Raw genomic sequence first — 12,319 nt, 5'->3', positions numbered from 1 at the left:
TGCAGCTCCGGACTAAGGCGGCCAGCAGGGGCAGGATGGCCCCCTCGCGGGTACCTGCCAGGAGCTGGGCAAGTTCAGCCAGCACCCAGCTGGCGCCTCTTGGAGGAGCCATCATCTCCCGCCCAGCCCCTGTAGAATCAGCCTTTGCCAGCCACGTGCTGGTTCCTACTTTTTCCCAGACATCCCCTGAGACACACTCAGTACAGGCCCTGGGGACACCCGGGTGAAGCACATGAGGTCCCTGCCCTACCACAAACTTACAGCCCTCAGTTCCCGCAGACCCCTCTCTAGGACGAGCTAGCTGGTCCCCCGCCTCACCCCCGAGGACCAGCTCCCCACCCAGAGCTGCAAACACACAACAGACCTGCCTACCTATTCACACCTCTGGACTTCTGCACGCTGTGCCTCCTGCCAGAGGCGCCCTTTCCCCTCCACAGCCTTTATGACTCAGTTTACTCCTCTGGGAAGCACCCTCCAGGCTGAACTAGCCACCCTACCTTCCCTGCACCCCAATACTCCCATGCACCTCCTTCTGTTACATCCTCTCAGCCTGCTCATTGAAATCGATGCTAAATTTTATCTTGTGTTTTTTCTGGCATATCTTGATAAGAACATATGGCTTTTCTCCTTTGATTTTCTAACTTTAATAAATGAGAAAAAAAGAGGCCTCCTCTGAGAAGGGGGCAGGGAAGGCATCTCAATGGTATCTGGGATGGGGTCGGGAACTGTCAGTCACAAATATCAGGTTAGAATCTCTTTGCTTTGATTGCGGAGAGAGTCGAGCAGCAGAAGCACTTTTCAGAGTTAATGGAGCAGTAGAAACGTGAGGAGCCATCCACGTTACTGCTAGACGGAGGCGTGCTAGGGAAAGACCCTGATGTCCCCTTTTATCTCGGGACTGAAAGGGGCCAGGTGAGCGGCTTCCCTTTAAGGAGCAGCTGTTGAAGCCTCACAATAGCAGAAATGAAGCTGCATGATGAGCAACCCCGTTTTGCAGACGGGGCGCGGAGGCTCAGAGGCTAGGGACCCCGAGCAGAGCCCGAGCGAGGCAGCTCGCGCTGCTCCCAAAACGGGCATTCCCGGGCGCGTCCGCCAGGTGGGGTCAGCGCCAAGGGACGGAGCGGCCGGGCGCTGGGTGTGCTGTCCGCCGTCGGTCCCTCCCGTCGTCCCTCCCAACCCGGCCTGGGTCCCGCCCGCCGGGGGAGGCGGTCTCTGGCGCCCCGCGGGATCCGCGCCCACCAGAGCCGAGTCAGGTTGGAGAGCCGGGCACGCACGGCCCGGAGCGCAGGGCGTCGAGGCCCTTGACCATGGCGGCGGCCGCGCTGCTGCTGGGCCTGGCGCTGCTGGCACCGCGGGCGGCCAGCGCGGGCATGGGCGCGTGTTACGACGGCGCGGGGCGCGCGCAGCGCTGCCTGCCGGTGTTCGAGAACGCGGCGTTCGGGCGCCTGGCCCAGGCCTCGCACACGTGCGGCAGCCCGCCCGAGGACTTCTGCCCGCACGTGGGCGCGCCAGGCGGCGCCGGGCCGCAGTGCCAGCGCTGCGACGCCGCGGACCCCCTGCGCCACCACAACGCCTCCTACCTCACCGACTTCCACAGCCAGGACGACAGTACCTGGTGGCAGAGCCCGACCATGGCCTTCGGCGTGCAGTACCCCACCTCGGTCAACATCACTCTCCGCCTGGGTGAGTGGGGCTGGAGGCACCTCCGCCATCTCACCCTCTGTCCCCACCCCATCGCGGGCCAGACGCCAGAGGCCGCCGCTGCTAGTGCTGCGCGCCCTGGGCTGGCTGCAGAACCCAGATGTGGGGGCTTCGGAATGGGACCTGGGCCCCAGTAGCTGGAAGGATAGACTGATGCGCGCCACCTGGGGTTGCAGGGGCGGGAAGCCTCCTGGGAGCCCTTTACAGAGCCGTGGACCAGGGTGCAAACACCATGCTCTGTAATGGTTGCTATGGGGAAGCAGGGGAGGTGACCTCTCACGCCGGGGTCTGCCCTCTAAGGCAGGAGCCCAATCTTGGGTCATAGACCCACCTCTGTGCCTCATTGAACCCCTGAGCCTGGGTGCAGTCTTTGGGGGTGTTCTGGGGTGGGAGCCCAGGAATTCGTCAGGGGGAAGGTTTAGCCCTCAGAGCAGGCGCATGCTTCATGCTGCTGTTGGGTAGCTGGACTGGATGGCGTGGCCTCTCTGCTCTGCCTGTGCCCCCCTCCACCCCACCCCATGCCAAGGTGCAGGGGTCTTAGATCCCCGGGACCAGAATCAAGAGTTCGGACCCAGTCCTTTGTTCCTGGGTTCTCCTCCATTGTGGGACTGGACTCCAAGTCCAGCCCAATCCAAGTCCTGCTGAAGCCCCCAGATGTCCCGGCACTGAGCTAAGCGTCTGACCTATTGTAGCCTCCACAACCTTTTCAGGGAGGGGATGTTTCCACTGGTCCGCACTCCCTTACCTGGGGTCCAAAATCTCCCTAAGCTTTGAAAACTCAAAAGTGTGTTTTTTAAATTTTTTATTGATTTTCATTTATTGTGCTTACATAGATTCAAGTGTTCCACCAAATATATCTCCCTCCCCCCACCCTCAAAGTATTTTTATAAAAACTTATTTTGGCTGCCAAATGTGACCCATGGCTGTTTATAGGCCTTGTTTATTCTACTTAGGGTGAATATTCATACATTTTGCTGCTGAGATCTCATTTGAGTGCAGCTTGTGGCCCCCAAACCCAGCTGGGGGGTGAACACAGTCCACGGTGAGAAGGGCTGGGTCACCTCTCTAAATTCTGAAAAGTCTGGCATGCAAAACACATCTAGAACCAAGCGGTTTGGAGAAGGGATTATGGAGCTGCATCCCCATTTTCCAGACGAGAACACTGAAGCTCAAAGAGGTTAGGTGTTTTCCCCAATGGCACGCAGCTGCTAAATGGCAGTCTGGATGGGAACATGTGTGTGCCATGTATCCAAGGTCAGAGCAAAAAGTCCTTGACAGAGTTCCATCAATGGTGTGGGCTCTCCCTAGCCCTGGAGTGCCTCGGGGAAGGTGGGAAGTGACATTCCAGTGGGGCGGGGGCCCTAAGCCCCTCAGCAGAGCATGTGGGTGCTGGTTGCCACTCCCAAGCCTTGTCCCCTTCGCTTGGCCTGTCCGGACCTCGATGTGGGACTTCTCCATGGGGTGTCGTCTCTACCCAGGCAGGCGACAGGAAACCAATGGGGGAGGAAGGCTGGGGGGGCTGGCTGGACAGGGCTGGCAGGACCCCAAGGCCACAGGGGAAAGAATCTGGGACAGGGTGGGGGTTGCGGAGGAGACGTGCTGTTCCATGACAGAGAGCGCGGGTTTGGCTGATTGGTTACATGTGTCGGTGGAATCCGGGGACAGGCAGAAGGCTCGGCCCAGGCACCAAGGTGGGAGGGGCGGGGAAGGGCCTGGATCTGGGGCAGTGCCCATCTCCCCAGCATGGGCTGTGTGCCCAGCCGTGTGCTTCAGTGTCCTTGAACTTGGCCTAGAGCACTGAGCAGCAGGTGGGTTCCATCCTTCGTAACCAGGGAACCTGAGTGTGAGACCTGCACTGAGCCAAGACCTCACACACACACACACACACACACACACACAGGTGTATCTCACTGAGCCAAGACCTCACACACACACACACACACACACACACACGTATCAGAGCACTGAGCAGCAGGTGGGTTCCTTCCTTCGTAACCAGGGAACCCGAGTCTGAGACCCGCACTGAGCCAAGACCTCTCTCTCTCACACACACTCACACACACACACACACACACATACGGGTGTATCTCACACACACACACACACACACTGGTGTATCTCACTGAGCCAAGACCACACACACACACACACACACACACACACAGGTGTATCTCACTGAGCCAAGACCTCACACACACACACACACACACACACACACTGGTGTAGCTCACTGAGCCAAGACCTCACACACACACACACACACACACACACACACTGGTGTAGCTCACTGAGCCAAGACCACACACACACACACACACACACAGGTGTAGCTCACTGAGCCAAGACCTTACACACACACACACACACACAGGTGTAGCTCACTGAGCCAAGACCTTACACACACACACACACACACACACACACAGGTGTATCTCACTGAGCCAAGACCTCACACACACACACACACACACACACACACACACACACACACAGGTGTAGCTCACTCTGCGCCAGTGCTCTTTGACTGTGTGTACCGCACGGAGCATATAGGAGGGCTCCACAAGCGTTTGTCCAGAGAATGAAGAAATGAATGAATGAATGAATGAATGACAATGTTGCCTCCTCCGTCCTGTGTTTCTGGGCCCAGCTCGGGGATCTGGGAGACAGCAAAGGATACAAATTACACCACGGGGCTTTGACTTGGCCCTGCACAGCCACTCGGTGGGCAAACGCCCTCCCTCTCCTGCCTCAGCTTCCCCCCTGGGAAGTGGGGATTAGAGCGGCCACCTCCCGGACGGTTTGCAGGTTCCATGAGCTCAGGTCAGCCAAATGCTCACCGGAGCTGTGACAGTCCTTGTGTGTGACCAGTGTCACTGCTGACAGCAGCTCGGGGCTGAGATTCCCTGGGGGAGGGGCTCTCCAAAGGGATTAAGAAATACTCGCCAAGTTGACCCACTTTTTTGTTCCATGGGACTTTGTTCCACACTAAGCCATGGATTGCGTAATATGGGGGAAGAAGACGTCTGGGGTTGTCACCGTATTCCCACTGGAGGCCCTGTGAACAGGGGAGGAGGGCTGAGGAGCCTCCTCTCCCCCCTGGTCCTCAGGCCACCTCTGCTGGCTCCATCCCCCTCTCCTCCACAGCTCTGTTCCTGGGAGGGGAGTGTGGGTGGCCGCCAGCCTCCGGGTCTCCTTGGGGGAGTGGGGGAGCTGCAGGGGAGAGAGAGGCAGTGGGTCAGCCCCCTGGTGGAGGTCGCTGCTTTCCCAGAGCCCCCTGCGAGCTCCAGCCATCTGTTCCAGATCCCGAGCTGCTGAGCCCGCCTTCCTGTCTGCGCTGAAAGGCGGCAGCGGGGTCTGGCGGCTAGCCGGTCACTGCGGGCCAGGGCAGAGGCGGCCTGGGCCCTGGGGGCGGGTCCGGGTGTGGATGGGGGAGGTGGATGGTTATCACGGGTCACAGACATAAAGCGGGGGGCTCTCACCACGTGCTGAGAACCCCACTGAGCTGGCACCCCCAACCCAGCACGATTCGTTCTTTTATAGACAGGGAAACTGAGGCTCTGAGGATGAAATCAGTTGCTGGGGTCACACAGCCATAAATGCAGACCCTGCCCCTCCCCCACCTGCCCCGCCCCTGGGAGTGATGCTGTCCCGGGCAGATCCAGGTGAGGAGGGTCCGAGCTTGGTGTTTGGCCAGGGTTGGGGGGATCTTTTTGTCCACTTTCTTGGATTCCTGAGAGCCTCCTGGGGTGACAGAAAGACCCTTGAGTTGCTCATCTCTGAGCAGATGAGTTCTGAGCCCCCGAGAGAAGGGGGTGTTGCGGGAGGGAGCTGGGGGGGGGGTCCCAGGGCAGCGCCCACTGCGCGTGTGCAGGCTGGCTTCACCGTGCATCGACTGGGTCACCTCCCTAGGCTGCGGGTGGCTGGGCCCCGGAACGATGTGGCCAGGGACTTGTGCTCTAGCAGCACACACAGGGGAAAGGGGCCTCGCTGAGATCTGGAGGCTGGCAGGAGCTGACAAGAACGAAGGGCATTTCAGGCCAAGGGGGCAGCAGGGGGAACCCAGGGGGCTGCGCGCTGTGTTCTCAGACCCGCACAGCCAGGCGGTTGGGGAGGGCGGGGTGAGGAGACAGTGGGACACTGCTCGGGTGACAGCCAAGGACCCGCCGGCCCCGAGGAGACCGAAGCCAGCTGGGTCCCCTGAACTCGGGCTTCGCAGCATCTTCCTGTGCAGTGGGCGGCCCTGTTTGCGTTGGCCGGGGCCAGCGCTCCGGGGCCAAGTCCTCCTTCCTGCTCCCTGGGGGTTCTGGCTGGAATGCTGGGCCCCAGGCAGGTCCGGGGGTCAAGGCAGCGGCCCTGGTTAGCCTCCAGCCACAGAAGCAGCCCCCCGTAACCCCGGGGCCTAGCCGGCCCTGGCTGCCTCCCCCCTCCTGGGCTTCCCAGGATTAACCCAGGAGCGGCAGGAGGGGGGCGTCCCAATGCCCAGGAAGAATGCAGACAGCCTCCGGATCGCCCCTACCCAGCGCCCACTCTGGCTGCAGCCAGCTGTCTCTCACGGGTGGTGGGATTCAAATAATTTAACAACCGGTTCTCCGCCCTAAGTATAAGAAAAGATATACCGAAATGTAGTTCATTATTTCATGCATTTAATACTTAAATAAGAGCAATAAAAGAGGTACACAAAACTAGGTTATGTTATAAGAAAGAGCTTTGAAATATTAATGAAAAAACATTAAATAATACCTGACAAAAAAAACAATAAAACTGTTATTTAAGGTATTTCCAGTGACAGCTTGTCACCCCCTGGTTGTCTGGCACTTTTTCTCTTGATGTTATATGTTTGTTTACTGAAGTAACAAATGCAAGTGAATTAAAATGTAGTATTTCATCAAAGGTATAATGAGTTTTATGAAATGAATAAATACTACAGGCGTGGTTCTGTCAAATTGTTTCCACCTGTGGACGGAACGAACATGACTGCCGGCTTAGGATACGCTGTTGCGCAGGTGAACGTTCAGAAAGAGTAAGGAATGTATCAATAAATGTGTGATTTCCACCTTGGGTGGCTGCCCGGGCGCCCACCTTAGACAGAACCCTGACGACAAGTGTCATTTTAACAACCGGTTCGCCGAACTCAACAAAAAATGAGGTATCGGTTCTGCCGAACCGGTACGAACCGGCTGAGGCCCCTGCCCGTCATTCAACAGGCTGGCAGCGAGCCATGACGGTCTCTGTTTCGTCCCGGGCTTTGTGTGTGTGGTCACACATTTGTCCTGTAGCGTGTCTCTCCCTGCCTGCCTCTGGATACCCCATGTCTCATTCGTGCACAGAGCAGCTGAGCACCTACTGTGTGCCTGTCCCGGTACCAAGCCCTGGTGACACAGCTGTTGACTGTGCTGTTGCCCCACTCGGCTTAGAGGCGACCTCCTCCAGGAAGTCCCCCGACCCCCAGGGTCAGGCAGAGGGCCCACCAAGGCGTTCTTGCAGCCCCTCGCCGTTCCCTGCCACCGTCTAGGCTGGGCTGCGTTGTGGCTTTGGCTTGTATGTGTCGGTCACGCTCCGAGCTGCAGAGGGGGATACCCGTGTCTGCAGCTGGACCCCCGTGCCCAGTGCAGGCCCCCTGTGCCGTGGTGCCCATAAATGCCACCTGGCCGGTGAATGCCATGCCAGCTAACATTTGGTCATAGGATTGTTTCAAGTACTTTGCAGGCGTTTGCTCATTAAACCGCTGTTACTGTTACGCGCTTTGTGCACATTGGGAAACTGAGTCACTACCTTCATGTCACGCGGTTCATCGGGAGGAGGTTAGGTGTTTTGGCCAAGGCCACAGAGCCTGGCCCTGGTGGAGCTGGGATACAAACCCCGGCACATCACCACTGCACCCCATTTCCCTGGAACAAGGGAGTAAACGGATGCGTGAACGAATGACTCCCTAGCTTTCCAGATACATCCAAACTCCTAAGCTGTGGCATTCACAAGGGCCCCAGCCATCCGCCTGGCCCTGCCCGGCGCCTGCTCCCCCAGGCTCCAGCCGCTCACCCACTCCCCTTCCCCGGCCCCCTTTCACCCCCATGCCAGCCTGCCACCCTCTGCCCCCTCCCATCGCATGCCCCTGACTTCGCCTGTTGGGATCGGTCGACAACATGTGGGACTCCACCTGCTTGTCTCGCCCAGACTCCCACCTGACAGGGTGACTCGAGCATCCTCTTGGATGTCAGCCCTCAGATGTCACCCAGGACCTCAAACTGAGGGTCCAAAAGTAAAGGCGCCCCTGTTCCGAGCAGCAGTGTTCACAATAGCCAAAGAGTGGAAGCCACCCCGTGTCCACTGATGAATGAAGAAGCAAAAGGTGGTCCGTCCACACCATTGACTATTACTCAGCCTCAAAAAGGAGAGGATCCTGACCCCGGCCACGACACAGGTGCACCTGGAGGACATGACGCTGGGTGACATAAGCCAGACACTGGAGCACACACGCTGCATGATTCTGCTTATACGAGCTCCCTAGAAGAGTCCAGATCACAGGCACAGGAGGGGGGAGTTGTTGAGTTGGTAGCGTTTCCTCTGGGGACCATGAAGAGGGTTCCGGAGATGGATGGCGGTAACCAGGGCCCAACAAGGTGAATGTACTTCATACCATGAACTGTGCACATCACGTGCCTGGCATTGTGGTCATGGGGTTCCCCGGCACCTAAATTGCCAAGCACTAGGGTGGGAGAGGGAGACAGGAGCTGTGGGCAGCAGACGACAGGGCTGGGGGCCCTGCGTGCCAGCCCTGCAGGCCAGGCACAGCTCCCCTCACCCTGTTCCGGTGCCCACAGTGGGCTGGGCAGCCTCACCCACACACTCCCAGCTCGACTTCCCGCCCTGCCCCCCTCCAGCCGCACCCTCATCCCCACCCCCACCCCCAGTCCACTGCTCTCCAGATGGCTTCAATTAAAGGGTTTTGTTTTGTTTCCATTTTCCCAAAATAAGCCTCCCTGTTCCGAGCTCATTCTGCTTGGCCAGTGCCGGATGTGGGCCGGCCTGGTTTTATGGCTGCACTGGTGTCTTTTTTGATGGGCTCTATGTCCCAGCTGGTAGGAGAGGACACGGCTCAGTTCTTGAGGTGCTGGCTTGGTGGCAGCCTTCTTGGGCACCAGCACGCCCTTCCCAGACAGCCCCTTCTCTCTGAGCACCCCAAGAGCCCTGAGTTGGGGCTCCGCCTCCCATGGAACGGAGAGGTTCAAGGCCTCGACTTGAGGGGCCGACAGGCCTGCATTTGGGGAGGCTCCGCAGTTTGCTGCATGACGTTGGGCGGGTCCCTCTTAGTAAAACACGCTAGGATGGGACTGCCTGGGGTTGTCTCGAGACACAGTGCGCGTAAAGCACTCGGCAAGGTGCCTGGCACGTAGTAGGCGCTCACTAAATGCTGGCTGTTGTTAAAAAGACTCGTTTGGGGGTCAGGACGCGCAGACACAGCCATGACTGTGTCGGCCTGCCTGTCGCAACGTGCCCATTGGATTATAAACTCGTCGAAAGCACAGAGCGCACCTTGTCTTTCTTCACGCATCCGGCCGGGCTTTAGTGAGCACCTACTATGCACCCGGCACTGTGCTGCGTGCGGAGCTCCACAGCCCTTCTCCCGGAGAGGTCACAGACTGGTGGGAGAGAGGCGCAGGTGTCTACACAGCAGCGCGAGGAAGCCCAACCTGGCTGGAAGAGCCCAGTGAGGCACCCAGACCTGCGGCTTCAAGGATGAGTAGCCATCAGCCAGGGAACGCGGGAGAAGGGCATTCAGCACTGGGCTGAGGCTGGGGCGTGGGGTCAGTCTGCTGAGCCAGGGGGGTGAGCAGGGTCACATGGGAGCCAGCCAGGTGAGGGGCAGGGTGAGCGGCGTTCCAGCTGAGGGGTCAGCTCGTGGGGCAGCAGGGAGGCGAGGTCCCTGTGCTACCAAGTAGCGTAGCCCCCAGGTGACAGTTGGGGATGACATTTTGGTCTAGTTTTCCTGCAGGGAACATAACCCATCCCAACATCACCCTGAAGCCTCATCCAGCCCCTGGGGTTTGCCAGGGTCTGGGTTGAAACTGCAGATTTAATTCTGTTGCTGTTTAGAAGATTTTATGTGTGTGGGGGGTGGGGGGGAGAGCGGGGAGGGAGGGTTCTTCCCCAGCCTTCAGGTCGCCTCTGGCAGAAACCGGTTTACCACAAAGCGAGGATTAAGCTGCATGCTTGGCTCTTCTAATTAACTCTTGTAACACGAAGTTCCTGCCGGGTCTCTGTGATGTTCCGGCACCTTCTCTCACCTCCTGGCTGGCGTGGAGGCGGAACAGCGGCGCCCGTGTTGCTTGTTTGCATGAAATCCCGGTGACTGTCTTTCTCCCCTCACTCTTCTAGCTGCCAGCTACCTTTTAAGTGGCTCCGGGCTCCCCTCCCGCGCGCGAGGCGGCTGGCTGTTAGATGTTTACGGAGGAGCCTGGCAGGCCCGCCTCCACAGCACCCTCTCCAGCCTCCTCTCGTGAGCCTGAGCGTGAGCGTGAGCGAGCCCACATCTGGGGCAAGTCCCTGCCTGGTTCCGCCCGCCCGACGCCTGCTGGCTCGAAGCAGCCACCAGGCTGCCCCCGGACGCTGGCTTCCTGAGCCACGCGCACTTTCTCCCCGAGGGCCGAGGGCTGTGGTGTTGCAGTGCCAAGCTGGCTGCAACAGAAGAACTTTGCAAAACATCTTAAAACAGAACGTGGCAAGGCGGTTGCTTAAAAAAAAAATAATTTTTTTTTTCTTAACTGTGTTTTCTCTGTTTTTTGTGTTTTTTTTTTTTTTTTTAAATGAAAGCAAGCTTCATGAGAGAAAATTGGGAAAATGCAGAACAATTAGGAAGGGAAGAAGTCACTCTGTGCTGAGGACAGTCACACTTTTTTGTTGGATGTCTTTTCTTGCCTATTTAGGGGTTTTTAAATATGATTTGATGGTTCTGAATGGTGGTGGGTCTTCTGTCTGTGGGTTTTTTGTTTTGTTTTTGTTGTTGTTTTTTTACAGAGACAGAGAGAAGGAGGGACAAATAGGGACAGACAGGTAGAAAGGGGGAGAGATGAGAAACATTAATTCTTCATTGCGGCACCTTAGTTGTTCACTGACTGCTTTCTCATATGTAGCCTTGACCAGGGGGCTACAGCAGAGTGAGTGACCCCTTGCTCAAGCCAGTGACCTTTGGGCTCAAGCCAGAGAGCATGGGATCATGTCTATGATTCCATGCTCAAGCCAGTGACCTCGTGCTCAAGCCAGCGACCTCAGGGTTTCGAACCTGGGTCCTCGCGTCCCAGTTTGATGCCCTCTCCACTGCGCCACCGCCTGGTCAGGCTCCTGTCTTTTTCGTTTTCAAACAACATTTTGACTCGAGCTTTCCCCCAGGATAGCGGACTGGTTGTCAGCTGTTACAGTGGCTTCAGTCATCCCCGAATTTCTGTCCTACAATTCACTGAACCCTTATGGTTTCAATTTTCCCCCTTATAGCGTCGCTGGGCGGAGACCAGGCCCAGAGCGGGTCTGCCTCGGGCCGGGCCGGGCCGGCCTGCCGTGCGTGGGTCCTGGACTTCCTGCAGGGAGGGTTTCACTGCACGAGTCTGGGTGATTTTGAGAGTGTGTTTATTACAGCTGGGGACAGTGTGCAGTGAAGGAAGGGCTCGGGGCAGAAGGGGCCGCAGGAGAGAGCCCGGGCAGGGCTGCTGTCCGCTCCCTGGGAAGTCTGAGAAAAGGGGACCTTGGAGACAGGGTCAGGGGGTCAGCCGGAGATGAGCCGCCGCTGCCCACTGCTCCCCTGGTTGCAAGTCTCCTGGGGTCCCTTAGAGCTTAAACATGTTCCAGAGCGAGCCTGCCCTGGGTCTGTCGAGGTCTTTCCTCTCCCTCCTGCGGGCCAGAGTCTCAGGGGAGGCCCCAGCAGAGCACGCACCGGCTTGCCAGGTGCGTCTGTAATGTGCTGACCCATCAGAAGGAGCATGCAGGGGTGTTTGGGTTGTTAGTCTTCGGTCCGCTTTACGGTTTTACTTTTATCTCGGGTCTGCCTGCCTCTAATCAGGTTTCTCTTTGTTATTTGTTGCCCCGACTTCGTCCGTCCTTGGGTGCGGCTGCCACAGATGGCGTTAATTGGTTCTCTGTCCTCTACCTTCCTGACCGGGGCGATTTATTCTCTGGTCAGGGAGGAGAGGTACAGACCATGTGTTCTCAAGTGTCCTTGGTTAGGGGAGATCACGTCAGGTTTTGGGGCCGTGTTTAATCGTCTTGTCTCAGTATTCCCACTCCCCTCGCCTAGCCGTTTCCTCGCTCCTCGCTGGCCTGCCTCGAGAGGAAGCGCCGTGATGAGCATTTTCCTGCTTGTAGGCTCCTTTCCGTGTTTGGATTCCCAGAAGTGGGATTCTTGTGCCCAAAGCCAGGGATCTTTTGTGGCTCTTGATCCATGTTGCCAAACCGCATTCCCAAAGGGCTGATATCCGTACATATATATAGCAATACATACAGCTATAAATAGATAGATATGCGTACATATTCAAATTTTTCTTTCATTGAGGTAAAATACGCATAACCTAAAATTTACCATCTTAACCATTTTTTTTTTTTTTTTGTATTTTTCTGAAGGGAGAAGCAAGGA

General features: G+C 57.4%; 1 protein-coding gene across 1 annotated transcript in view; it reads left to right on the top strand.

Moving 5' to 3' along the window:
• Positions 1–1,198: 1,198 nt before the first annotated feature.
• Positions 1,199–12,319, top strand: part of LAMC3 (laminin subunit gamma 3) — a 66,387-nt gene continuing 55,266 nt past the window's right edge. The window contains exon 1 of the mRNA XM_066255938.1: positions 1,199–1,683. Coding sequence (XP_066112035.1) covers positions 1,308–1,683 — 376 coding nt within the window. The 5' untranslated portion in view covers positions 1,199–1,307. The remainder of the gene's footprint in view (positions 1,684–12,319) is intronic.

The sequence above is a fragment of the Saccopteryx bilineata genome, chromosome 2 (genome assembly GCF_036850765.1).
Source record: "Saccopteryx bilineata isolate mSacBil1 chromosome 2, mSacBil1_pri_phased_curated, whole genome shotgun sequence".
Classification (NCBI taxonomy): domain Eukaryota; kingdom Metazoa; phylum Chordata; class Mammalia; order Chiroptera; family Emballonuridae; genus Saccopteryx; species Saccopteryx bilineata.
The sequence above is the reverse complement of the archived record's forward strand: the minus strand, read 5'-3'. Positions and strand labels throughout refer to the sequence as shown.